At 38.9% G+C, this 25,646-nt stretch overlaps 1 protein-coding gene across 3 annotated transcripts in view; it reads left to right on the top strand.

Annotated features, from left to right (window-relative positions):
- ZNF804A (zinc finger protein 804A) overlaps nucleotides 1–25,646 on the top strand; it is a 152,133-nt gene that overhangs the window by 110,010 nt on the left and 16,477 nt on the right. For all 3 annotated transcript variants that reach the window (XR_011740036.1, XR_011740035.1, XM_065840285.2), the window contains exon 2: nucleotides 2,145–2,288. Coding sequence is in view for 1 of the 3 variants with exons in the window: in XM_065840285.2 (XP_065696357.1) it covers nucleotides 2,145–2,288 (144 nt within the window). In the remaining 2 variants the exon portion in view is untranslated. The remainder of the gene's footprint in view (nucleotides 1–2,144; nucleotides 2,289–25,646) is intronic.

Here is a 25,646-nt window from a genome sequence, read left to right as displayed (position 1 = left end):
CCTTGAAATTGTCATGTAATGTTGTGAAGTAAAATTAACCTTACCCAACAAAGAACCCTAGCTGGAAGAATTTAGTAGTAGAAACCTGAAGATCATGATGAGATTTTATTGCTTTGCAGTAACGTTGTTCATGGGTTTCCATGGGGTCTCTGCTCCATTAGGATGCTTTGGGTATGTGGAATGTAATTGCATTCATGTTAGGTTCTGCTATGTAATAAGTATATTGTTTCAAGAATTATGATTTATGTCAAAAGGAACACTGATGAAGCTACATAATTTTATTCAGGGTGCTGTTCTACATTAGTAAGTCATGCAAAATTTTGCAACACCGTGGTTTGAGGTCTTTACATAAAGAAAAAATATTATTTAAATCACTGTTTTGTCTTAGGAGCCATCACATTCACTCTTGTCCATCGTAGATGTGATATATAATATTTCAGAGTTCTGATAATTTCCCCAAATCCAGAATTTTTTTTTGTGTGTGTGTGTTTTAAAAAAGCAAAATCAGTTGGCATCCTTTTGTAGAGTATGAGAATTACTTTTAAAGTGTTTCAGGGGAGTGTTTCTCCTTAGGGTCTCAACATGGTGTGTCTACTCCATCAGCATCTTGGTAATAACTGAAGTGGTTCAAAACCTGTAGTTTCTTACTAGTTGATACCAAAAATTAAGTGTAGAGTTTCCATACAGCATAATGGTATTTCCAAGTGTAAAATACTGCTGTTTCTTGAAATAAAATGCTAGATCACTTTGGTTTTAAATAAAACATGTTTTATGAAACATCATTTTGAAAATGTGGTAGAAATGTGTGAATTCTTCACATGTCAGCCAGTATTCAAAATACCACTCTGAAGTGACATTTGCAATTCTTTTAATGGGCAAAATTTTGATGAGGGAGTACTTCAGTTTGGGTATGAATCAACAGTGTTTGCTAGCAGTCCAATCATGCTGAATTACATATGAAGTACTATTTTAAATAAGTACTTTGTGGATATAATTCTTTTTGCATGACTGTTGTTCCTCTCTTTTTTTAATAACGTTGTTATGAAAATATTCTAATCTGATAAAAATAATTTTTCCATTTTAAACTCCCTAAATATATTGGAAATATATGAGTCCTAAGCTGTGAAAGCTACTAATACATAAGGACATTTTCCCCAAAATTAGTTCAGTTTTAGGTGTACTGATTATGAGATCATGTTTTATCTTAATCTAACCAAACAAGGAAAAAGAGAGAAGGGGAGTTTTGGGTCAGTTCCAGAGAGCTCACAGTTATTAAATTTTGTGAAACAAATCAAATGAGCGTGTTTTCTTAAACAATATTTGACGTTTTGGGAATTTCATGGTGTGATGTTATCCCAGACAGTCTAGTCAAAAGCAGGAGTCGTTGCACTGAAGTTCTATATGTTCAATGTTTAACTGCTATTAAACTAATTTGAGATGACAGACCATTTCCATGCTGTTTCAGAATGGGCCATGTTATCATCAGTGTATTTAGGAAATTAATAACTATGACTTGTATGTAATTTGCTCATAAATGGTAAGCCAGGTTATTTGTAATACTTTTGCTAATGTATGGTAAACGGAGATGTGCATCTGTCCTTCTAATGCTGGCTGACAAATAACAAAGCCGTGGAGGATGCTCGTTACCTCTCAGCTCTGAAAATGTCCCTCATGTTTTCATGTGTATACGCCTTCAAGAGGGACCCAGTAGGGTTTCTTTTATTTTCTTTCCTTGCTAGTAAGCACACATTCTTCTAAAAGCCTGATAGTTTGTACTTTCGTGCTTATTCTCCTTGGGTATATTACCCAGCAGATCTTTAGAGCAGTGAGTCTTGGAGCAAAATTAACTCAAAATAGCCTCCAGCATGATAAATATTTGTATTTGGACTGAACCTGGGGGCAATCCTTCTAGCCTCTGACAGAGTCCCTGAGGGGAGCTGGCAACTGTAGAGCAAATTGAAATGTGCAAATCTTCAGCCTCCCAGCAGAAACAGTAAACATGTGCAGTGTAACACAGCAAATATGTGAAGGCTTTTAGTTATGGAGGTGTGTAAATGTTTACAAATATGATTAAGTGCAGAGCACAAAATCCATTTGCAGCATCAAAGCCAAAACTAAAATTACTCTTTCCTGCCCCCCTCCAGGATTATGCTGAAAAGAAAAACACGATAGCGAAAGCTCTGGAAGACCTTAAAGCCAACTTCTACTGTGAACTCTGTGACAAGCAGTACTATAAACACCAGGAGTTTGACAATCACATTAACTCTTACGATCATGCTCACAAACAGGTAAGAGGAATCTGCTCACTACTTCAACTTAAATTCAGGCAGAATGATGAAATAAATATCCTTCAGGTGGGCTTGGGAATCACAAATATTTACGTGAGATTTTACAGTCAAAAATTCTGAGATGGAAAAAAAGTGAACGTGAACAGTTGTGACGAAGAACAGGGAATGATGAAAAATATGTTGAAAAATGTAAATGTACAATTTCCTTGTTATGTTCAATTTTCTACATAAAGAAATACTGCAGTATACCTAAGAGATTTCTGGGAAGCATTTGTTGCAACAGATGTAGATAGGAAAATTGACATTCTCCTTGGTAAACTTTCTTTTTTGCACAGATACAGTTCTGAAATGGGCTATAATTTCACTTAAGCACACTGAATATATATAAAAAAAAAAAGGAAAGTGGTAATGAAAATTTAGTGGCTCAGATTGCAATAACCTGTGTAAGCTTTAAAACTTTGGTATTTACATTTTTACCACTGGATTTTATCACCACACTTCCAGGTTGTGTGTCCTGCTTTGGTAACATAAAAGCAGTGCTTCCACATAGTGAGGCGATGCATCCCAGTGCAATGTCCTGGTCTCTGGAGGGGTCAGGACTGTATAATTCCAAAGAAAATACAATGCACCTTGACACCACTGAAGAGATATGTAATAGCAGTTTAAAGATATGTAATAACCATACAGGAAATCTCTACTTAGTCCACTTAGCTGGTAATTATTCTGTATATTTTTTTGAATGTGGTGAAATCAAATGGTAGTGGATCTGGATTGATTGCTTTTCATTCTAATTGAATCTCCCCTTGTCCTGTAGTTTTGCTCAGGTTGAATGTGGATGAATTGCTGTATGTGCTTTATGCCTTTGTTATGTAAGCCAATCATTTGTTTTCCTTTCCTTCAGCACTTCTCCCCGAAACACCTTCCTCTCTCACTGGTATTTTTAATTAGAGCATAATTTACACTGTCAGATTTACATTTTGTGAGTATTACATTTAGTTTTGAGAACTATGGAGAAGTGGACCTCAGCAGTAATAGCGATCTATGAGAAACTGGAGAGAAAGATACATTAGATAAGAAATTAGCAGGTAGCTTCATTGCATCCTATAGATATTTATTATGAGTTGTGAAAGTTGTGAATATTTTTAGTTAAAACACAGCTGGAACTGGTTCCTCAGTCATTATGTCACCCAGCAACACCTTGCGGATGGAATGCAGGAAAAAATAAACTATGGGCAGAGTCTTCCCCTCTTGAACTCTATTTAGGTTTTTGGGGTTTGGTTTTGGCTTTGTTTTTGTTTTTTGTTGTTTTGTTTTGTTTTTTAATGTGCTCTGAAGCACCTTTAAATAATGAAAACCCAGAGGCTGTAGTGTTCATTCCTCTATTAAGTATTGATGAAAAATTGATTTTGAAACTGAGGTCAGGTGTGAGACTGAATTAGGGACTTGCTTCCAGTGGTTCACACGGCTGTCCTGATTTTTCAGTGGCTTTAGGCAGGAGATGCTGGGCATTGCACCAGCGTCTGATGGAACATGGCAGATCCTATCTCTCCTTTGTGTACGGGGCTTATGTGTCAGTGTTTGCATGTGGCTTTGTGGGTGTTCGGTGAAGCACAGAAAACCATCTTCTTCCTCTGTGAGATGTCCATAAATCTGATCTCCCTAGCAGGAAATGAGACAAAAGGTTACAGTTTTCCAGTAGAAAAAATATTATGGATTTTTTTTGGACACACTGATCATTTTCTATAATATCACTGGCAAATAAGACTATTGATTCCTGAGATTAAAACATTACGTCAAGTTCAGCTCTTCTGGAGTATTTTTATGGTGGTTTCTATTGTTGTTATAAAGACAAACCATTCCTCTTCACATATTTTGGGTGAAAAAGAGGGCAGGCAGCATATGCTGCAGTGCAGGCTCACTCAGATGTGCTGAAATTTCAAGGAACTTCATACTACGTGCCTTTTTGGAGCCGTCTAATTTTACTAAGCATGTTAGAGCCATTGGCAGGTGTTAAATGCCCTGTGGAATGTTGTGATTTTATCTTGAAACATCCTTCCTCAATGGCAGAGATTCTCCAGCAGTTCAGTGAGAGGAATGGATGATCTGTCTTTGGATTCGGCTTCTAATTTTTCTCTGATGTTCTCCCTTTGATCACACCTTCTTGCTTGTAATGGACGGGCAAGGACAAGTGCTCACTTGAAAAAGTTTCCCACTATCCAAGAATCATTGTAAGCAAATGCAGCTAGTTCAGTTTCAGTGATCCCAGAACCTGGCAATGGTTTCTATAAGATCAAATGGGTGAAACTGCTGCCTAAACCTGAGTTCATCCCAGCTGTTCTGAAAAAAACATATTTAATCCTCATTGAGCACTCTATTATCACACCATCTCAACCGTGGGCTGGTTTGTCAGAGCAAGTGGTCATAACAGCTTCTGTACCTCAATTTTATTGTAGAAGATTTTCTTTTTTACTTTCCATTGGTTTCAGAAGTTGCTACTACAGAAAATTTACAGGATTAAAATAGAGATTTTATAATTATGTGGGTTTTATCCTCCATTGGATGGGGGGGTCTCATACTGTCAGGGTTTGGTTGTGTTTTGATATATTGTGTCTTATACCCTGTTTCCCTGAAAATAAGACCTACCCCAAAGATAAGCTCTATCATGACTTTTCAGGATTTTTGAGGATGCTTGAGACATAAGTCCTACTCCAAAATTAAACCCCAGTTATAGCCCATTTTAAAAAATCAATTTAAATAGTATCCAGGAATGTAAAAAAATAAAATTAATTGACAATAGAATGCAGCAAGACAGATGTGACAGAATGTCATGATGTGACTGTATTTTAATAAAAGTTGATTTTTTGTTCAAGAATAAATGTAGATTGTTGTTCATGGAAAAATAAGACATCCCCTGAAAATAGGTCCTAACGCATCTTTTGAAGCAAAAATTAATGTAAGACCCTGTCTTACTTTTGGGGAAACAGGGTAGCTACCGAATACCCGCTTTGAGATAGTATGAGGTCTGACCAGTCCAGAAAGAACAGACAGTGATAGGGCAAAATGAATTTTCTTTCTTAGGACTTGAAGGAGTTGAGACTGGTGTCTCAGAATCTTCACTTGCCTCTGTTAGTGTTTTCTTGTTCTTAGCTTTGCCAATATGGTTTGGAGAGTGATATCTGTAGGCTTTATGAAATACTCCTAGAAAAGCAACTTGCAAGCAGTCAGTGGTAACAGAGAAAAATGAACTCTTTTGTTTGGTTTGAAAGCCTAGACAAAAAAGGAAAAAAATGCAAGTGTCTTCAAAACTTTTCTGACGTCAATAGATAAATGTAACTAAGGCAGAACTGCTGTCATTTAGCATAGTAATGAGAGAATTGGTATTTGATGATGGTCTAAAATCATAGAACGCAGCTTTTGAGATCCGCACCAGGACTTTAAAATATCTGTATGATTTTATGCAGCATTTCTTAAGTATTTGGAGACTCATGAGTAACTGTCTGAAGTCCTGTATTCGTGCAGGATGAAAAAATTATGCTTGTGTTCTTTGGAACGTTGCAATTCTGGTAAATGTGGCTGAGCATTAAGTCTAAGGCTCCAAATGACCTTTGTCTTGTGGGTGCTCAGACTCAACGAGTTGTCTTGTTGGTGAGGAAGGCTGAATTACACAGCTCAGCCCCCCACCTCAGCCATTGCTCAAGAGACTTTTGTTGCTACAAGAATGAATTAGTTTTATTCCTGTATTTGAAAGTCTTCCTCTCCATCCCAGAACTTATGATTAATCACCTAATGTGAGGGCAGTGCACCTGGACTTCGTGCCGTTTCCTCCCCCAGGAGTGCTCTTCCAAATATCAAACAACAACCAAAAAGTCATAATGTATTTGCATCTAGAAATGCAAATACAATCAATTAAGTAAATTATAAGTAGGAATTTTTCACCGCAGCACCAGAGGTCATTTCTCAAAGTGTGTCTCCCTGTATGAAAATGATCTCCCTGCTCTAGAAATGTATTTTAAACTGTGTGGAAGTACTAAAACAAATTATGCAGGAAGACTAAATTAGTAGGTGTCTTCTTTCCTAACCGGAGACACAGATTTCTCCTGTCTACATTTTTCACCTCTCTACATGTTTTTCTTCTTTGCAGATTTGTTAGGAGATCAGTGCCAAACAGGTTAAAAAATATCAATATGTAGCCATTCAGAAGTCCAAACTCTGAACGTCTTTATGTGTTTAAATAAATATTTCATGGAATATGGGTGAAGAAAGAGGAATTTAGAAGTGGAAAGGTAGAGTTAGGCATAACAATAATATTAAAAACATAATTTTACTAAAGGCGTACCTCCTATGAGTTATGAAGACTATAAGGTATAAAGTAAGAGCAGTATAGCACATTTGGAGATGCCAGTATTCTCAGGAAAGATAATTGGATGTTACCAGTTGTTTGTTTCTGCAACTTCGAAGCAAAGCAGCAAATCCTTGTAGTCATCATTAGAGCCTTTTTTGAAAAAAACTCATTGTAGAGTTATTCCCTCTTGAAAAAGAGAAGATGCCATCTCTTCTGCTTGGCAGATGCCTGCAGAGTAGGTCAGCTCTCAGCATCGCAGTGATTCTGCTGACCTGCTGTTTGCAGCTTCTGGCATGGCCAAAGAGTTTATATCAGTTTGAAGGAAATACAGCACATACTCAGAGAATTGCGAAGTGAAAGAAATTAACTATTTACCCAGAGCAAACAGTATTTTATGTTGCTTTTTTCGGACCTGCTTTTTCCAGGTTGGGTCCCACTGGAGCTGTTTGAATCAGACTAAGACGGAGGCAACGTGTTGTATAACATCTTGAAAATACAGAAATACTGGTTCTCAAAGAAAGTACTGTCTTCTAGAGCAGTATGTCAATAAAGAGCTTTATTGTAGTACAGAATAAAACCTTAAAAGCTTCAAAAATGTTCTGAAGATTTGCTTCATAAGCAAAACTAACAAGATATATAGTCAGAGTTTTGGGGATGTTTCATAAAACAGGAATATTAAAACTTCTGCTTCTCAAGTTTTAAGTGTAGCCCTTCCTGTGGATAAGCTGGAGTTGGTTTCCTGATAGAGTAATGGTGAGGGTGATCACAAGGACCCATGCAGAACAAGACAGCGCTTGTTCCACGACGTGTGTCTGGCTTTGCCAGGCTCTGTGTGATGAGACGTGCTGGAGAGGGGGCAGGAGACAGAGACCGAGTCCTGCTGCTCTTGGCTGGGTCCCATCCTCTTGCACCCGTGAGCAGCCCCACTGCAGCTCCATGCACCTGGCATCACATTGCATGGCTGTTCAACCTGGAGAAAAAAGGAGGCTGGCAGGAGACCTTCTCGTTGTCTATAACTGCCTGAAAAGAGGTTGTAACATGGAGGGTGTTGGGCTCTTCTCCCAAGTAGCAAGTGATGGGACAAGAGGAATTGGCCTCAAGTTGACCCAGGGAAGGTTCAGATGGGATAGTAGGAAAAATTCTTCATGGAAAAGGGTTGTCAGGCATTGGAACAGGCTGCCCACGGAAGTGCTGGAGTCACCATCCCCGAAGGGGTTTAAAAGGCATTTAGATGAGGTTCTTAGGGACATGGTTTAGTGCTAGAGTTAGGTTAGGTTATGGTTGGACTTGATGATCTTGAGGGTCTCTTCCAACTGAAATGATTGTATAATTCTATGATTTTGCTGGATCTTACCGTGCACTGAGCCTGGCCAGGAGGGATGTTTAAGGTGACAAAAGAGACAAGAAGGCCATGATGAGGATTTATGGTTGTGAAAATCCCCAGGAGTGATAAAATAAATCACTTCTTCAAGCACCACCTAGGCTGGTCCTGGATCGCAAGAATGCCCATACAGATATCTCGATGCCATGATGTCTTTGTTGACTGTACCTCTGCAGGGGCAGCAGTAGAAAGGCAATGGCTTTGTGTCCCAGTGGGGAAAGCATCACCCTGGTGGGTGTTGTTGGGTAGAGCTTGTGGGAAACTGGGATGGGAAGCACTTGCAGCATGTTTCCCCATTCCTTGAGAGTGAAAATAATTCCTTGGGGTGGATTTTAGTATTTCTCTTTCTTTGTATTTTCCTCTTCCTTGTAGCTAAGTGACTTAGCACTTCTAATATGAGATAGGATTCTTGCAGCTGAATTTTCTGGAATGGAGAAATTTTACATTCCTTCCCTCGCTCCAGCTTGTTTCTCACATTAGAAGAAAGCAACATCTTTGCCTGTTTTTATGGGTGGGTAGGCAGTCTTAACTTTCCTGAATGTTAAGCAAGCATAGCTGAGGATTTAAACATATCTGTTTGAATTGATCTGTGTAGCTCCTTTTTAGTGGTTTTGTTGCTATCACAGAATGTAACTTTGCATCTCTTCCTGTATTTCTTTTTTCCCCTCAGGAAAAAGGGGTCATCTTTGTAGCCTTTTTAAATGTTAAGGGAACATCAACAATTTTTCAGCTGTGTGTGTTTGCATACATATGTGTGTTTGTAATGCACATACAACCATGAAATGACCCTCTCCTCTTCCAAACACACACTGCTCTATCACTGTATTTCAATTTTTTTCTATTAATATTGCATCATTTAATGGACTTCTGTGGTTGGATTGGGGTTCATTTGGTTGGCTTTTAGTAAAAATCTTCCTTTAAAGTTTTAAGAGTTTATAATGACAGTAATGCTAATAAGGCTCATCAGCAGGCCTATTAATTGTAGCTCAGCACTGGTAGCATTGGAGCAAGGTATTGCAATAGAGATTGTGCTTCCTTTCTCAACTCCTTCCAAAAAAACAGGTGGGTGTTTGGGGTAGGTTGCCAGTCCGAGGCAGATGTTGTTCTGGGAGCTGGGCGGCTTCAGGAAAAAGGGATATTAGAGCCCCATTGCGTTAGGGCACTAAGCCGCTTGGAAAGTTTTTGCTGGTCTATCAGTAATGTGTCTGTGTGGGAAGGCTGCAAATGGTAGTCTTTGTTCTGCTTTACAGAATTTTTTTTTAAATTAAGCATTTTAGTTCTGGTACTTATGAGTATTTAAGTATATGTAGGGAGAAACTTCACATGCTATTTCCTGAATGAAAGAAAAAAATAACTATTTTCCTTCCAATTTTCATTTTACCTATAAAATTGAAATTGGCTTCTTGGTTCGTATCAGTGTAACGAAGTATTTAGGCAGTCTTTAGCTCAAACTTCGTATTGACAGGTTAGATGAGGATAAAAAATTAATACTGCAAAATCCACTTTTGTTGCCAACTAGCACTCTGTTTTCTCGTTACCAAGAAGGACTTATCACAACATTCCTGCCTTAGTAATGATAACAGGAAATATACTGCACAACATTTTCTGTTTTCCATGTTGGGGAAATCCTGTTCTGTAATAATGTTTGATTAACTAATTTACTTATTTTTTCTGAAAATGTGCTTTTAGAACACATGTCGTTACAGTAGAGGAGTATATACCCTATTTGTCTGACTGATAGCCTGCAAACAGAATATTAACCCCATGCACTGACACTTCTGATCCCACAAAGGCCCTGTTCTTTAACACAGCAATAGTCTTACCCATCTGAGTTTATAAGCTTGGTATTTATGCCTAATTCTTTAATTTTTTTCCTATTTTGAATTAATGCAGCCTTCTCCTTTCTGACCTTTTCAATATCCAGATCAGTCTGATAACCTGATAAATCAGTAATGTTATATTTCCATGCAGAAAAAATTACAAATTTAATTCAACTACCCACTGCTCATTTATTAATATTTTCCAAATCTAAACTGAGCAAGTTACTTCACAGTGGGTGGGGGGGAAGCGGGGTGTGGAATACAGCACCAACACAAAGAGCGAGTAAGACAAGAAGAAACATGGTTCACTCCGTACATCCTGCATGTTTATCTCACTGACGTGCATTTCTGCTGTTGTGGGGTTCACTCTTTTATTTAAAACTCTACTCCTAAATTTCAGTTTAGCTTTGTCTTTTTAAAGCATGTAAATTAGCTGAACTTGAGGCTAATTTTAAACCGGTTTACTGTATGGGCATCTGTCAGGTTTCTCCTGTTTGGCCAACACTTCCGCAAAATAAAATACTTTTTTCTCTTCAGCACTAAGATAAGAACGGACCCAATAATTAGGATTTGAAGATAGGAAATAATATAGCTTTCCACTACATAATTCCTGAAGCATCACACATATTGTAACTCATGTTTTGGCATACAGTGTTTTGATGGGGAGAAATGATTAAAAACTTGTGCTATACAAACTTGGAGATCACATGATAATTTACCTATCATTTACTTTACTGTATTAGGCTATGGATCAGCTTAAGCAATTATTAGGAAGAAAAACATTCGTTTTTATTTTCATTCATTTCTTAACAGAATCAGTCTCCCAAAGTTAATTTAAACGGTATTATGGCTGCAAAGTTCAAACCAATCAACAGAACACCTTTTCTGTAATTTTCATAAATTCCAAATACAATTCCATTGCAGTCCTGAAAGTAATCAAGTAGAATGTAGATTAAGCCTAAGCAATAAATAATATGAAAAGCATTTTGTTAGGTTTCAAGCTCACAGGTTTTGAGCTGTCAGTGATCACAGAGAAAAATGGTATTTACAGTGAAGTTTTAAATTTTCTTAAATGAAAGAGAAACTAATATGTTTCTAGCAATATATTAAATTCTGACCTCTCAAGGTGAATAATTTTTTGTGACGTTAACATAATTTAATTTGCTAAAACAATTAAGTGGTGCACGTCAATGATTAGTACTCCGTGCCTGATACTGCAGAAGCCACTTGCAGTTTTCTATTTGCTACCCAGAAAAAAAAGATTTGGGATTTTTTTTTTTTTTTTTCCTTATGAGCTCTGCTAGAATTATATTTTATGCCCTACAGCTTGTGCATGCTGGTTTACATGTGAGAGTTCATTCTTCATTGGGAAGAACTGCTCAACCTTTTCAGTACAAGCCACAGTAAATGTTAGGATAATTATCGCAGTCTTTGCTGATCCGTGCAAAATCAATCCTTCATTCCTTTCAGTAAGAGCTTGTTCTTTTTTCAGTGGTGGTTCTGACCTGTTGACAAAAATGTAGCAATGCAATCAGTGTTGCCTTTTCACAGAACCATAGATTACCTTGGGTTGGAAGTGACTTTGAAAGGTCACGTAGTCCAACCCCTGCCATGAGCAGGGACATCTTCACCCAGACCAGGTTGCTCAGAGCCCCATCCAGCCTGGCCTGGGATGTCTCCAGGGATGGGGCATCCCACCACCTCTCTGGGCAACCTGGGCCAGCATTTTGTGAAGAGAGGTGAAGAGACAAACAAACTGTATGGAAGTGATAGTTCCCCTTAAGGGATGACCCCTGCTCACTCGGCATGCTGCATGCAGGAGGACATCGGGACCTCTGCAGAGCCAGGGTTAAATTACGGGACATCTATTGAACAGCTGTGTGCCTTGAGCAAATGACTAGTCCTGCAGTTTCTGTAGGCAGACCAATGATGCACTAGAAATTATACCTACTGTTGTTCTGCATATTCTAATTGCAGTTCAGTAGCAGCTTATGCAGAAATGTTTTCAAGTTCCTAAACCACTCTAGGAGCGTTCAGCAAAATCCAAAATACAAACTTGTGTTTTTCTTCTTTTTTCCATGTGCAGTCAATGCAGTCTTTGAACAATTTAGCTGCAGAGCCTCTTCTGTGCTTGTGTTTGACTTTTTGGTTTGATCTGCAGTGCTTAGCTGGTTGCCTTTTCTTTTGGTTTGCCTTTTTTGTTTGTTTTTGTTTTTGTTTTGGGTTTTGTTTGTTTTGAGGTTTGTGGGTTTTGTTTGTTGTGGGTTGTTTTGTTTATTTGTTTGTTTGTTTGTTTATTAGGGCTACAACCGCAGCTGTCCAGTGAAGGTCTAAGTGACCCCCTAATGTAATCTTTCCCCACCCTCCCACTGCAAATGAATGAAATAAGAAAGACTTAAAAAAAGCTCTGTGAGCATTTGTAGGGACAGATTAGGCAAGCAGGAGCGCAGCCTGTTTTGGACTTTATTGGCAGACAGACAGTAGCCCTCATTTAAGATTTCAAGTCAGTGGACAGGAAAGCTGGGAGTGTGCCCCTGCCTACAGTCCTGTTTGTATTTTGGATTCAGCTGAGCGTTTTCCTTCATCTCAAGGAAACCATATGCTGTTACTGCAGTAGTGCCTTCTAGTTTCTCACTGTACTTCCGCCTGTAAGTGTTCATGACAAACATCCTTGTGACAAACTGAATTATTATACTGCAAAGGACCTTTCAGTTTCTTACAAAGTCTCAAAGTCTCCATGTGTGGCAGAAGAGTAATGGTTCAACAACAAAAGATTGAAAATATTAAAATCTTCTGATTGAATGATTTATTTTAATTTGTTAAGATATTCAGTGTACAGAATACAATATGAATAAAAGCAGTCTACGTGTCTGTGCATCCATCTTGCAGGCATCTTTCTTTTTCCTTGAATTGTCTGTTCCAACAGCATCTTTTTTTTTTTTTTTTTAAATTAGGACTGACAACAGACCCGTGGTGTACTGTAAAGTAAATAGCAAATAATATTTATTCAAGTTTGTTCATGATTAATGGTACTGCTTTTAAATGCCCACCTTCTCTGATATTACTTCCTGCTGTTGTCTTAACATGCAGTCTTGGTACACCTAATGGTACCAAGAGAGAGCACAAAAATGTAGCTCTGCACCTGGAGACCACCTTCCCTTTTCTAGCAGTGACATTCGAGAAAATTTAAAAAAAAAAAAAAAGCTTCAGCATTCTTTAATGCTGATATTTTATTATTGCTTTTTAACCACGTTTTTGAATATTTTTGTATAACTATTAAATGCTTGCTTGCACTGGCACCTGCACGTTCACATCTGGTATAGGATCTCATGGTGTTACATGGTTTGTAACTACAGAGAAAGGTATCTACGTACAAATGGCTTGCAATGAGAGTTCAAAATAAAGCAAGAGGCTCACAGTGACAGTATGGAAGAGAAGGGTTACAGCAGGACCAGAGGTTAGGGATAGATATCTTAGACTGCCTTGAGGATGAGGTCTTCTCCTCACCTCTGTGCGTCTTCCTCCTCTACTGTTCTTGTTGTCCTTCTCCTGGCTGCAAGAAAAGCAGCTGTACCCCTGGCCAAAGGGGATTTCATGAAGGCACACAGGTTACAGTGAGTGTTGTAGAAGCAGGGCACTTGGTTCAGAATAGTTATAGTTATCAATAGTCTTTGCCTTGTGGTATGGGACATGCTGTCACTAGGTATGATAAAAAATGGAAGCCTATATTGATTTGAAAATGAACTCATAAATGGGAATAAAATATTTAAAAAATAAGTTAATGAAGCATTAAAATTATGCTTATCAAACTCATCCTTAGTTGATCTCACTGTTTTGCTAAGCATGCATTAAGCTAACATGAATGGTTCTCTTTTTCTTCTGTTTTGCAAGACGGGATGCTGCCACGTCTCCCGTCTCATCTCTCTTTGCAGTCCCACTTCTCTGTCCCAGCAGGAGACTTTTCTTCTGTGTCATCTCAAGACTCTTTTCCTGCTTAATGAATCTTTCTTTTTTCCTTTGTTTGGATGTGAGCACAACACATGCTACTGATGTGGGTTACTTCATCTTCTTCCCTCGTTTCTACTCATAGTTACATGATTTGCATTTCTAAGGAATACTCCAATTAATCTATTTTCTTGGCATCAACCTACTATATAAGGTTGGTTAAAAGTTATGTATTATCTAATGAGAAATATATTAAAAATTCCATCTAAGATAAATTATTATAGTCTAACTGTGAGCGTGATGTGCTCACCAAGTAAGAACATGTTTGACTTCTAATCTGTCTCACATCTGCTTTGCCTAGAAAGGCATTGAGCACTTGGTGTTTGCTTTACACAGTGGAAACTCTAGTCTGAGTTACTCCTTAGCCAGCATCTTCAAATGGCCAGACCCAATATATTAATAATTGAGTTCAACTCAGATCTCAAAGAGCAAAGAAGGTTTCTGAGGGGCAGGCAGAATCACTGGGGTATTAACAGCTAAAAACCAAACAAACAAACTCTACAGGGAATATTTGCAAGGAGAATTTTGTGTTCAGGTGCTTAGAAATAGGTCAAGCCTGAAACAGATGTCCATCCACTCCATGCCAAAATTTCTGCAAGGCGTATGCCATACACAAGGCTATTTTAGGATTCTTTTTTTTTTTTTTAACTCAAAAAAAATCAGTATTAGTGGCTATCCAAGGAAAGCTCTCATAACAGCAGATCAATAAGATTTACAATGATGGGAGATGGGCAGCCATAAAATGGTAGGTGTTGAATAGCCTCACTTATGATGATGAAGTGAGAGGTGACTTTACTTAAATAATGGTAGATGACATCTTAAATAAGAGCTACTCTTTTCCAAATGGCTCTGTGGGTAGCGAGTTTTCTTTTTGAGCACTGTTTGGGTGTCTTGCTTTGACTCTGCATACCTGCCTAGCTATGAACAAAGGGAAGCTGGAATAGCTAATGACTCATCTCTCTGCCTTCGTTAACAGGAAGATTAGCAAGGCAAAAATAATGTCGTATCATTTTCATTAAGCAATAGTGAGGAGAAGACATTGTGCATTAAAAAGTGCTGAGTTTGGAAGCTTTTTATTCCCTTAAAGGGAATAAAGGTTTATGCCCTCATTTTAGTGCAACTTCTCTACCTGCTCGTTGTACAGTGGAGACTCAGCACTACAAAGGGTCTTCTGTGCCTTCCTTTGTGGGTATGCACAGGGAGGTTTGACTCCTTTGCAAGTCCCTCGAGTTACTGTCTGAATTGGAGATATTTGATCTGTAATTCATTGTTAAGTAGGCAACTGAGGATAACAGGGTTCAAGCAGTGTACAAATCTTTTCTTGGTCCACTGCAGAGGACAAGTGATTCTGCAGGTGAAGCCAACCCAGTTCTTCATTGTTCTGAGGTTTGGGGTTTTTTCTTGAAGTGAAAGGAAAAAAAAAAGCAGAAGGATGTTTCTGAGCTTCTGTAAGCCTCACACAAACAAGTTAATGGCCCTGCAGGCTGTGCAAGGTCTGAATTAAGTGGGGAGTTGAAGTGGGGGAAACCAGGGCAGCCAGTGAGGTCAGAGAGGGAGCGATGCCCTATCTGCCCTTGTGTTATTGAAGGGAGAGCTAATGTTCCCGCAAGAAGTGACTGCAGGCATGCAGGAATCTGCTCGGCTCTGCAGCAACAGGGACCCTGAATAGGTGCCTTTCACCCCCCAGGGCAGGGATGTCAAGTGGTCTGGTGTGCCCGCCTGAGCGCTTCACGTCAAGCACTCATTCACATCTGTGTGCTTTGGAAAACCAAAAATAAAATAAAATAGAATACACAGCGTTCATAATGAAAACCTAAAATATTAGTCGCTTCTGGGAGCTCCTAAGTAAACCACCTGGTATGCCACTAAGGAAAATATTTTATTTTACATTTGCAACTGCTGCCATTGACAATAAAATTGCTTGAAATATAAAATAATGGCAGTGTGTTGCCTACCATAACAGAAACTGTAAAAGGTGTTGGCCTTTAGTACGCTTTAATGGGTGCTCTGCAGAGGAACTGACACTTCCATTTATTAAATTGTAATTGTCCAAAATAAATCCTGCTTTTTCCCTCCCAGTAGATTGGAGCCCAGTATATGTTAATTGTGCTGGTTCTTCTCCTGGCATGACACCTTGACAGCTCTTGTCAGCTTTTAAAAGTTCTTCGTTATGAAAATTGTACTTCTACTGGTTATTCTCCCATAATGGCCTTGCCACTCATCTCTTCTCTGTTTTTTAATTCTGACATCAAAGTTTATGCTTAGCGTTGCCCCCTGACAGGAGAGCATTCTCTAATGACTAGTGGTAGGTCACAGAAAGAATGCAAAAAAATTAAATCCAGCATTTCAGTTTGCAAGTGTACGCCTGGGGCACTTGCTTTACTAAGTCTCAGGTATTTGCTCTTCATTAAAGAAATGAGGTTGTACAGTAAACTGATTTATTAGCTCTACCACCCAGTGCTCTCATCTCATCAAATCTCACACTGTGCAGGACTAGAGCGTCTCGTAATTTCTAAAAAAAGAGCACTAATTAACATTTATGTGCTAGAGGACTTGATGGTGCTTCAACGGGTGACATTTTTTCCTTTGAGTTGGTATTGGAGCAATATAATTGTGTTGCCAGAGTTGCTGCCTTCAAGACATAAAACCGAGACCTTGACCACCCCGATAATTGCAGTTCCCGGACTGCTTCCTTAGGAAACAGAGTGGTAACTCCAGCCGTGCACTGGCCAAAATCCAGGCAGGTAATTAGATTTTGTTACATTAATACCCCCTGCAGCTTCAGCTGACGATAGTGGTTTCTTCTCTTCCCATCCTCACCCTCCAGTGTAGTCAGTGTCCACTGTCAGGCCGAGAGGGGTTGTGTTTCATTGATGAACAACATGGTACGACTGTACTCCTCAACACCAGCACCTGGGAAAGAATAAGAAGCAATTGTTACACTGTAGAACTCATAGCTGTCAGAGACATAGCTTTTGGGTAAGGAAATAATACTTCTCCCTATATTTGAGTGCTTGAGTCACCAGTTTCTGCATTTGGGTTACATTTCAGCAGATGAACAGTGCAATTACCTCAGCACTAATCAGATCGCATTGAGGGGGAATGCAAGTTAAAGGCAATGCTTTTGCTTCTGCTTGCTGAAAGTGCGGTAGAAGAATATTATTCGGGAGAGTCTGATGTGTTTTGGTTTGGTGTGGTGTTTTGTTTTTCTGATGGCTACTCTGATGTGCCCTTGAATCTGTGTTTTTCTCCCCCTGACTTGCAAGGTGGTGAAGTTACAATATTGTGGAGAAGGCACAGTAGTTGGGAGAGACCAATGAATTGTTCCTTTTCAGGTTGTTGATTCTGAAGTATAATAGCCTCTGTTAAGATGGTGTAATTAACAGTTTTATTATGTCCAGGATCTTCAACAGTGAAAGGCAAAACCATCAAAATCGGTAGTAATTAGAGGTTCATTTTCATGTTCCATTTGGGCTGAGCCTGGAAGACTAAGCTGCCAACTCTGTCTTCCTGAAGAGCAGGGACTAGAAAGACCAGTTCTTAGAAAAGATTATTATCGCCCCATGTTCTCCCATTATCTTTAGGAATAAGAATGAAAAAATGGAAGATATTTCCATCCTAAATCCAATTCAGAGGGCCATTATAAAAGACCAAAAATAGTTGAGGAGCTGTACAAGAGGAAGGATCAACTAATTTAAGTGTGAATAGACATGAAAAGTAACATGACTTAATCTTAATTTTACATCCCGTTGGCCATTTATTTGCTGCTGGTGGATAAACTCCTCTGTAACACTGTGAATTCCTCCCAAGAGGGAGAGGCAACGCTTTCTTGGCATTGAGCAGAAATATGGACACAGATTGCAGATGTGCTGTGTACAGGACACCAGCTGGCGTCTTGAGGGTCAGCAGAAACTTGAAACAGAATGATTTATTGTTAGTGATACTGCCCCGAGCAGAAGTGAGAGTTCACATCATCAAAGTGACATGTACTCTTTGTAGGCACAGGAGATTCGTTCCGCAGCATCTGTCAAAAGAGGAAAGCAAGGTGAAGCTGCGCTAATGTATCTGCTTATAAGAGTGTGAGGCTGCTACCCGTACGAGGACTCTTTGTTGCCTTTTGGGAAACACTAGATCTGGTTTCACTAGTATGAAGTGCTGCGGACTTTCATTGCTTAAATGTGCACACGTTTGATGAAGAGACCAACCTTGTGCTTGCGTTAGGTGCAGCTGTTTGTATGCAGTATCTCAGAGCAGGCTCTGAATTTCTCACAGAAAGCTAAGTATCCAAACATGTTCGGTGATTTTGTTCTTACACTTCACTGACTTCCACCTGTTGAACACAAGTATATCAGAGTTTGAAGTTTAAAGCTACAGAATATTGATATTTTAATACAAGAGGTACTAAAAATATACAATATTACTTAAGCAGTCCTTATACTTTGTTTTAAGTATTCATTTTTCAGTGCAATCATTAGTATATATTTTGAAAGCCTATCAGTATAAAAGCTGTTTTTCTTCTACAAAAATGGTAATTTGCATTTTTTTACCTAGGATCTGATTACCTCTCTGAATTTTTAGAGACAAAAGTACTAAAAACCCAGCATAAGATGTTTATTCAAGGAAAAGCTACATTCAATTTATCCCTGTGCCGTAAAGTACTACATATTAGTAAGATTTGGTGAGGATATAAAATACCGTATAACTGTTACAACCAGCTTGTTAAAACTAAGTAGATATTACTTTAGTTCCATTGTCAGTGATCTTTTAGCAACTTATTTCTCTTAATGCAAACTGTTCTAATTTGGGCAGTGTGATCAAGAAAGTGCTTTAGTTGCCTGCTAGCAGCTTCTCCGGGGACCTGATTCCTCAAAATTCAGGAAGGTCCTACCAAGTCCACGTGTGTGTTTTGGTGCACAAACCAAGCTCTGGCGCTATGACGTTTCTGATCTGTAACTAATCCTCACTAATAAGCATCTCTGTGCCTCTGCAATAAGAGAAAACAACGTGAAATATGTCATGCAGATTGCAGCTCCTTTAAAATATTTTCAAATCAGAAACTATATCAAGTATTGGTACTGTTCAATGTTTTCCGTGGCAGCTGCTTCACACTAACTCTATCTGACAGGCAGGGTTTGAAGTACAGGCTATTTAGTTTCACAACTGGGGCTGTACAGTAAATCTGAGCCAGAGCCAGCGATCGTGTGTGGATCTCCTGATTGTCTTTGTGTGAAGCATGTTTGGCCGATGCCTTCCCCCAGTTGCAAATGTGCTCACCACCTGCAGTACCACAATTCATCTACTGATGTAGCCTGGTTTTGTGGCACACTGGTAAGAACAGTAGGTCTCACAGCTTATGTACTGCATAATAGCAATAATGCCGTTCTCTGTTGAATTGCATATTTTTACTGTAAATAGAAGACATTTTGATGTGTGTTTACTTGTGTTAGAGGTAAAAGTGATTTTTTTTTTTCAGAAGTGTTCTAAGCTGTGGAACTTGAGAAATTTTCTAAGGTTTTCTGAGTCTTTCTGTGCTGATGTAGTTGCATCCTACACAAGCAGGCAAGAAACAGTTTTTTGGGGGTGATAATTTGATGAATGGATTCAATATTTTCATAAAGGATGAGTCACTTTTATTCCATTAAGAAGGAGAATTCCAACAATATATCCAAGATCTGCCAATGGAAAAAAGTGTTGCAGTTGTTTTGTTCTAAATTTCCCTAAGCAACTTATGTGGCAATTTTGAAGAAAAAAAGAATAAATAAGGAGAGGGGGGGGAGAGAGGAAAAGACAGGCAGGGAAAGACAAGTGTGTTACAGATTATTTTTTTCTATCCCAGCTCAGATGGCACTACAGCATACTGCTAAGAGATCTTGGAGCAGTAATGTAGAAATCCTAAGGCAGAAGTAACATTTTAAGTCAGTCTACTTCTAGGGAAGTTGTGAAGACTGAAAACAAGTATCTGAAATATCTGGGTTTCCATGGGAGATAACTTGTGGAGAAAACAGCCAAATTTTTGGTGGGATAGAAGGAAATGTAATTATTTGCTTCTGTATTTCTAGAACTATCCATAGGAATAGAAGTAGATAAAGAAATTTGAACCCAAATTTATGGAAAAGTTTTCCTCTGTTCTTCATTAAAAATGCATGTAAGATTTTCTAGAAAGAAAGAGATTTGTGTAGTTGGCAAAATTGTGAAAACAACTCAGAACCAGAAGAATATGGTGATCACCCAGATGGTTCTCCTGCCAAGGTAAAGACCAACAAAAGATACGTCTTTCAACTGAACAGGGTAAATCTCATGCAAAAGTAGAGAATCTGTAAATAGGTATTAATTGTGGAGTAATGTAGCAATGCTTTGATAGTGCTTGAGATAAGAAGTTTGTCTGCAGGACCTAGAGTTCTCAGAATAAGATTATTTTTTCTGGTCTTTTTAAGCCAAGTGAGGCATAGCTCTTGCCAGTAGTTACAGAGTAGTTTTGTTTCTTCGGGTTTGCTGTAGGGAAAGAGTAAGGCACTTTTTTTTTTTTATTCTTTAACTTCCTTAAACAGTTACATTGACCTTGAGATGATAAAGCTTCTGCTCTTATTTTCCATTTTCTGTGGCAGTATTTTATCCAGAAATACCTTCACAATGAGTATAGACATTTTAAATCTGTCTTCTGCTGAGATATACAGAAGGTCCACCTAGTTAATTGCCCCTGTTATTTATGTGTCAGGTAGACAGCATTTTATGGGTTCCTTTTTCTTCTTTTCATCAAAGCCTGACCACATAGCAGTTCAGATTTCAGAGTTCAGTGCTGTAGGTAGTGCTCTGTGCTGTCTTCCTCATGCAATGCTCACCTGTTGATCAGAACCTATACTGTGAGAGTGGATGTATTTTTATCCTGGCTGTTGTTTTCAGAAAGAAAATATTAAAAAGGATATTGTCAATTTTCTTTAGGAACTGCTTTCTGCCTTTAAGAATGTGGATTGAGATTTGGGTACGTTTCCATTTGGTAATAAGCTTTACATTATTAGTTAATTATTGTTTTCATTAATTTCCTAGTGATTCTTAATCAAGGGCAAATTATCTCCTGGAAGGTTGGTGTCTGATGGAGGCGGGGAATATTGCTGTGAACTGCTTCTGGGTTACATTAAAGCAGGAGGCTGGACCTGCTGTACTGACCATCAACTCTGTCATGTGTTCAGCCAGTTCTCCAGGCTGGGCCACTCGACCACACAACCAACCGAACACACCTGACGTGCAAAGCCAAGAATTTGTTGTTAGTATCGCTGAAGTCCTAGCAGCCTACTGAAAGAGTTATCTTTCGGTCAATTATAGTGCTGCTCGTGCTTATAGTCCTAATTATCCAGTTACAGGAGGTCATTCCTGTCGATGATACAGATACGTGTAGGCTTTCCTGGTGTCTGATCCTTTTTCAGTGGCATGGTCCTCCTGAGAAGAAAAGGGCATGATGAGTTTTTCATGTGGGGGAGTGTGATGGTGATACTGGTGTTTTCTACCTCCTTTTAACCAGGAAGGAGGTGAAGTTTGATGGTTTCTCCTCACTCTGAGGTCTGTTTGGGATCATATTTTAATGTATTTACTAATAAAAGCATGGGCTCCAGTGGTTACAAATTGCATATTGTAGTGAAATTTACTTTATATATAGTGTGTTTTATGTATTCTGGGTGCTTTTTCTTTTTATCTCTAAACCCAAATTTTTTGCATATTATAAAGTTTCATTCCTTTAGCAAGCAGTAATCACACATTAATGAGTTGTTTATAGTCCTGGGACCCTGGTATCATCCCATTCCTTCCACATCCAGGGCCTTTGGTATGACCTTGTATTGGTCTTTTGGAGTCTGTGTTACAGTCCTGGTTTCCCCCAGCAGCCTCCAAGCTGTGCTTTACTGATAACTTAATACTTTATTAACACAGTGTGGTGACACATACATCCTTGCTCTGCAGTTACTAATATTTCAGTCAGCAAAAGCAATAATGCCATAGAACACACACATAAATAGAGACATGTGGTCTCATAACCATTTACTACCAACATCTACTACTTATGGTAACGTTAGCCGTATGTTATCAAAGTTAATTTACAACGCATTTCATTTGCATAGTTGAAGATGAAAATGTAGGTCAAATTACAGTATTAATTCATCTTCCCTTGCAAGATGCAGTCTCATATATAATAATTTTTTTCTTTAATCTTTCGTTTTTCTCAGAGGAGGCTGTATGAATAGTGTTAAAGGTTCGGTTAAGTATTTGTCTGTGCCAGTTAGCTGTGGCTGCAAGATATGTGTCAAAATTTGAGAAAGCCCATTCTTGTCTCAATTTTTATTGGTCAAATTTTATATAGTATTTGAAGAAGCTTATCATGGTTCTGTTATAATCTCTGAGAAGGACCAGATCCTGCTGTTGAGAAGCAGTTTGTGAATAGAGGCTTTGAACGGCTCAGTGATCCACTATAAAACTGATACAAGAAACTGATTGTGATTTAGCTCTGACATAAAGAATTAAAATAGAGTTCACTTTGAGGGAATTCATGTATCTCCTTCAGCCCATCACAGATACTAGAGTATACTTCAAGGATTATGGAAAATATCCTTTAGAGAACCTGACTCTAAATATTAATTCCTTCTTTTCAGTCATTGTGCATATTGTAGATACACACTGGAAAGATTTAAGATTTGGTAGGTTCCTTTCACTCTCCACGGCAATTTTTCCGAAATTGTCAGTGACCAAAGAGGCTGAAAACATAAACTAAAAATTTCTGCTTATAATGTGTTGTAGAAAGGGTATTGTGTTCTCCTTCAGTAAAGGAGAAGGAATAATCAGAATAGCAGAGAGATCCTACAGAACTTCAGTGTTGGAGGTCCAGTGAACCATTTTGACCAAGGTAGAAAGCTGGTAGATCACAACAGACAATGTTGGAGGGCACTGGAGTGAAGAATTGTTGGACAAAGTCTTCAAGACCTCAGAACTGCCAAGGATGTTATTCATGCAGAAAACATCAGAACAGTCTCCAAAATAATCAGAGGACAGCTTTAACAGCTGAACCATCCAACACTTGTGTGTTGATGGAGCCATCCATTTTGTGGCCTTATCTCCCACTAGAAAGTCATTCTAAAGAGAAATTTAATATTCCCTCTCCAAAGAGGTGTGGAGATGACCTTTCTCTGAAAGGAGTTCTTGGAGAGGAAATCATTGCTCCCGTGAAATGATTTGTGGAAGATGAATGCTGCTCAAACAGGGATTTTTCGAATAGCTTAAAGATTTCCAGACAGGGTTTAGATGGGATGTTGTGGAACTCTCATTATTTATGCATGGGAAACTGTAACTGGTCAGAGAATAAAGTGGGCATCAACATTTAGCACTCAGTGACTGAAATATCAGGAGGCAGTGCCTCGCTGAATGAATATTTTGGTTGCAGCAGAACTGTCAGACATGAAAATATTTTATGTGCTATGCCCAGAAAGAGTATTCTGGGTGGTTAAACTTCACTGCTGGAGCAAAAGGATGATGGCAGATAATGCCATTGGACCAGAGAATTACATATGATATCTGACACAGTCAGTGCTGGGTTGTCCCTCTGGAGCAGCCAAGAGGAGCTGTGGCCTCCTTGTCTTCCCAGAACGTGGAGTTGAGCCCTTTTGCTACAGCATTGCCCTTTTCTCCAACGGCTACAGGAACAACCATTTCTTGACAGGATTTAATATGTTACATATGTTTTTTTTTTTTTAATTAGAATCCTAAATGGTTCAGGAGTTGGTGTAAAGTGAACCTCAAAGAAGTGATGTGCACTGATCTTGTCTTTAACCTCTGTGACTGGGGAAACTCTCTTAAGGGTTGCTGAAAATTCCCATGGTGAATCTGCTGTCCCTGAGCTTGGCAGTAGTTTCTCCATTGGCTTCAAGAGAAGTAGAATTAGGCCTAGAGTCATTAAAATAAATAACTTTAATTTAGAGATTAGCATATGTATCCACTTCTCCAGATGTGTGTCAGCTTTATGTTCTTTTCATTATCTGGTGAAATTAATTTGATAGGTGAGATGCTAATTCTGTATCTCTGTGCTGTTTTCTTTAGTCTTGGCCTTAATATTTATGGCATATTCAGCTCATTTTTGCTGAAGCTAACAAAAAATATCCTACAGCTTGCAATAAGATCAGGCTGTTGTTATACATGTGGTTAGTAGCTATCATAGTGAAATATTCAGTATGCAATGCTCAGCAATTCTGTAGACTTAAAACAATGTTTTTGCACAAAGGCAATGCCACGGCCATTTAGTCAACTTCAGAAAACATAGTTATCTTAAAACAAAAGCAACAAAAGTCTTAATTTATGCTCCATAACCTGTTATTTGTCAAAGTCCTGGAGCCTTCTTCAACTGTAAGCCACAATGCTATCTGAATCCTGCAACAGGGGATGCTGGAAAGGAGCAGAAGATGCACGGGAACCAGAATGTCAAATGAAACATGAGGTTTGCTGTGCTGGGAAGGACATTAATCATCACATAATGAAGTATGTGTTTGCTTCCAGCAGATGATTTCTGAAGGAAAAGCATTACAAAGAATAGAAAGCAAGGAAAGATTTACTTTTCCTTCTATTGCTCCAGCATATATCTTTTTCAGTCACCTAATCAAGAGTAATTAGTAAGAACTTCATCAAAGATGAAGCTTTCATGTATATTACAGGTGCAAGTGTGCAAAGTATTTAACATTCTGATTTTCCTCATGATTTTGGAAATGATTAAGTTTTCATTTTGTTTTCATTTTCATTTTAAGCTCAAGTTTCATTTATTTTTTCCATGTGAACTTACATAGGAAAATCTAACTGAAATTGAGACACTTTACACAAAAGATGCTTCATATGTGAGTATGAAGTAGTCTCAAAAACTAATTCTGTTTCATGATAAAATAACTTCAGGTTTTGTATTACAAAAGTAGAGAAGACTTTTCAATTCAAGAAGAATTTTTAGTTGTATAGCGTAATACATATATTTAATATATATTTTTAGGAACTGAATGTTAAATCTGGTTCAGCTGTTCTCTTTTGCAGGCTACACAACAAACTGAACTACTGTGTGATGCTCAAGTGTGCTCACGAGCAAGTTATAGTTGTTTGTGAACATTTGCTTTTAAAAAGGGCAAGTGCCAGATTTTGCACCTGGGGCAAGGTCTGTCTTTGTCATGAGGTGATCCTGCCGCACTTCTGACTGCCATTTTGAGCCCTGAGGTGATCCTGGGACACAGCAACCTTGGCTGTACATACAGACTGGGCAACGAGATCCTTGGGAGCTGCTCTGTGGAGAGAGATCTGGGGGTTCTGATCGACAGCAAGTTGAACATGAGCCAACAGTGTGCCCTGGCAGCCAAGAGGGCAACTGTGTCCTGGGTGCACCCAGCACAGCATTGCCAGCCGGGCAGGGAGGGGATTGTCCCGCTCTGCTCTGCACTGGTGCGGCCTCACCTGGAGCACTGTGTGCAGGCCTGGGTGCCACAGGATAAAAAAAGTGTGTCCAGAGGAGGGCTGGGAAGTTGATGAAGGGTTTGGAGGGGAAGCCGTATGAGGAACAGCTGAAGTCACTTGGTTTGATCCGCTTGGAGGAGACTGAGACCTCATGGCAGCTACAGCAGGTGCTGAGCTCTTCTCTCTGGTGACCAACAATAGAATCCAAGGGAATGGCAGGAAGATGTGCCAGGGGGGGTTTAGGTTGGATATTAGGAAAAGGTTCTTCACCCCGACGGTGCTGGAGCACTGGAACAGGCTCCCCTGGGAGGTGTCACGGCCCCAAGCCCGACAGTGTTCAAGAAGAGACTGGA

Source organism: Patagioenas fasciata, chromosome 7, assembly GCF_037038585.1.
Source record: "Patagioenas fasciata isolate bPatFas1 chromosome 7, bPatFas1.hap1, whole genome shotgun sequence".
Lineage (NCBI taxonomy): Eukaryota > Metazoa > Chordata > Aves > Columbiformes > Columbidae > Patagioenas > Patagioenas fasciata.
The sequence above is the reverse complement of the archived record's forward strand: the minus strand, read 5'-3'. Positions and strand labels throughout refer to the sequence as shown.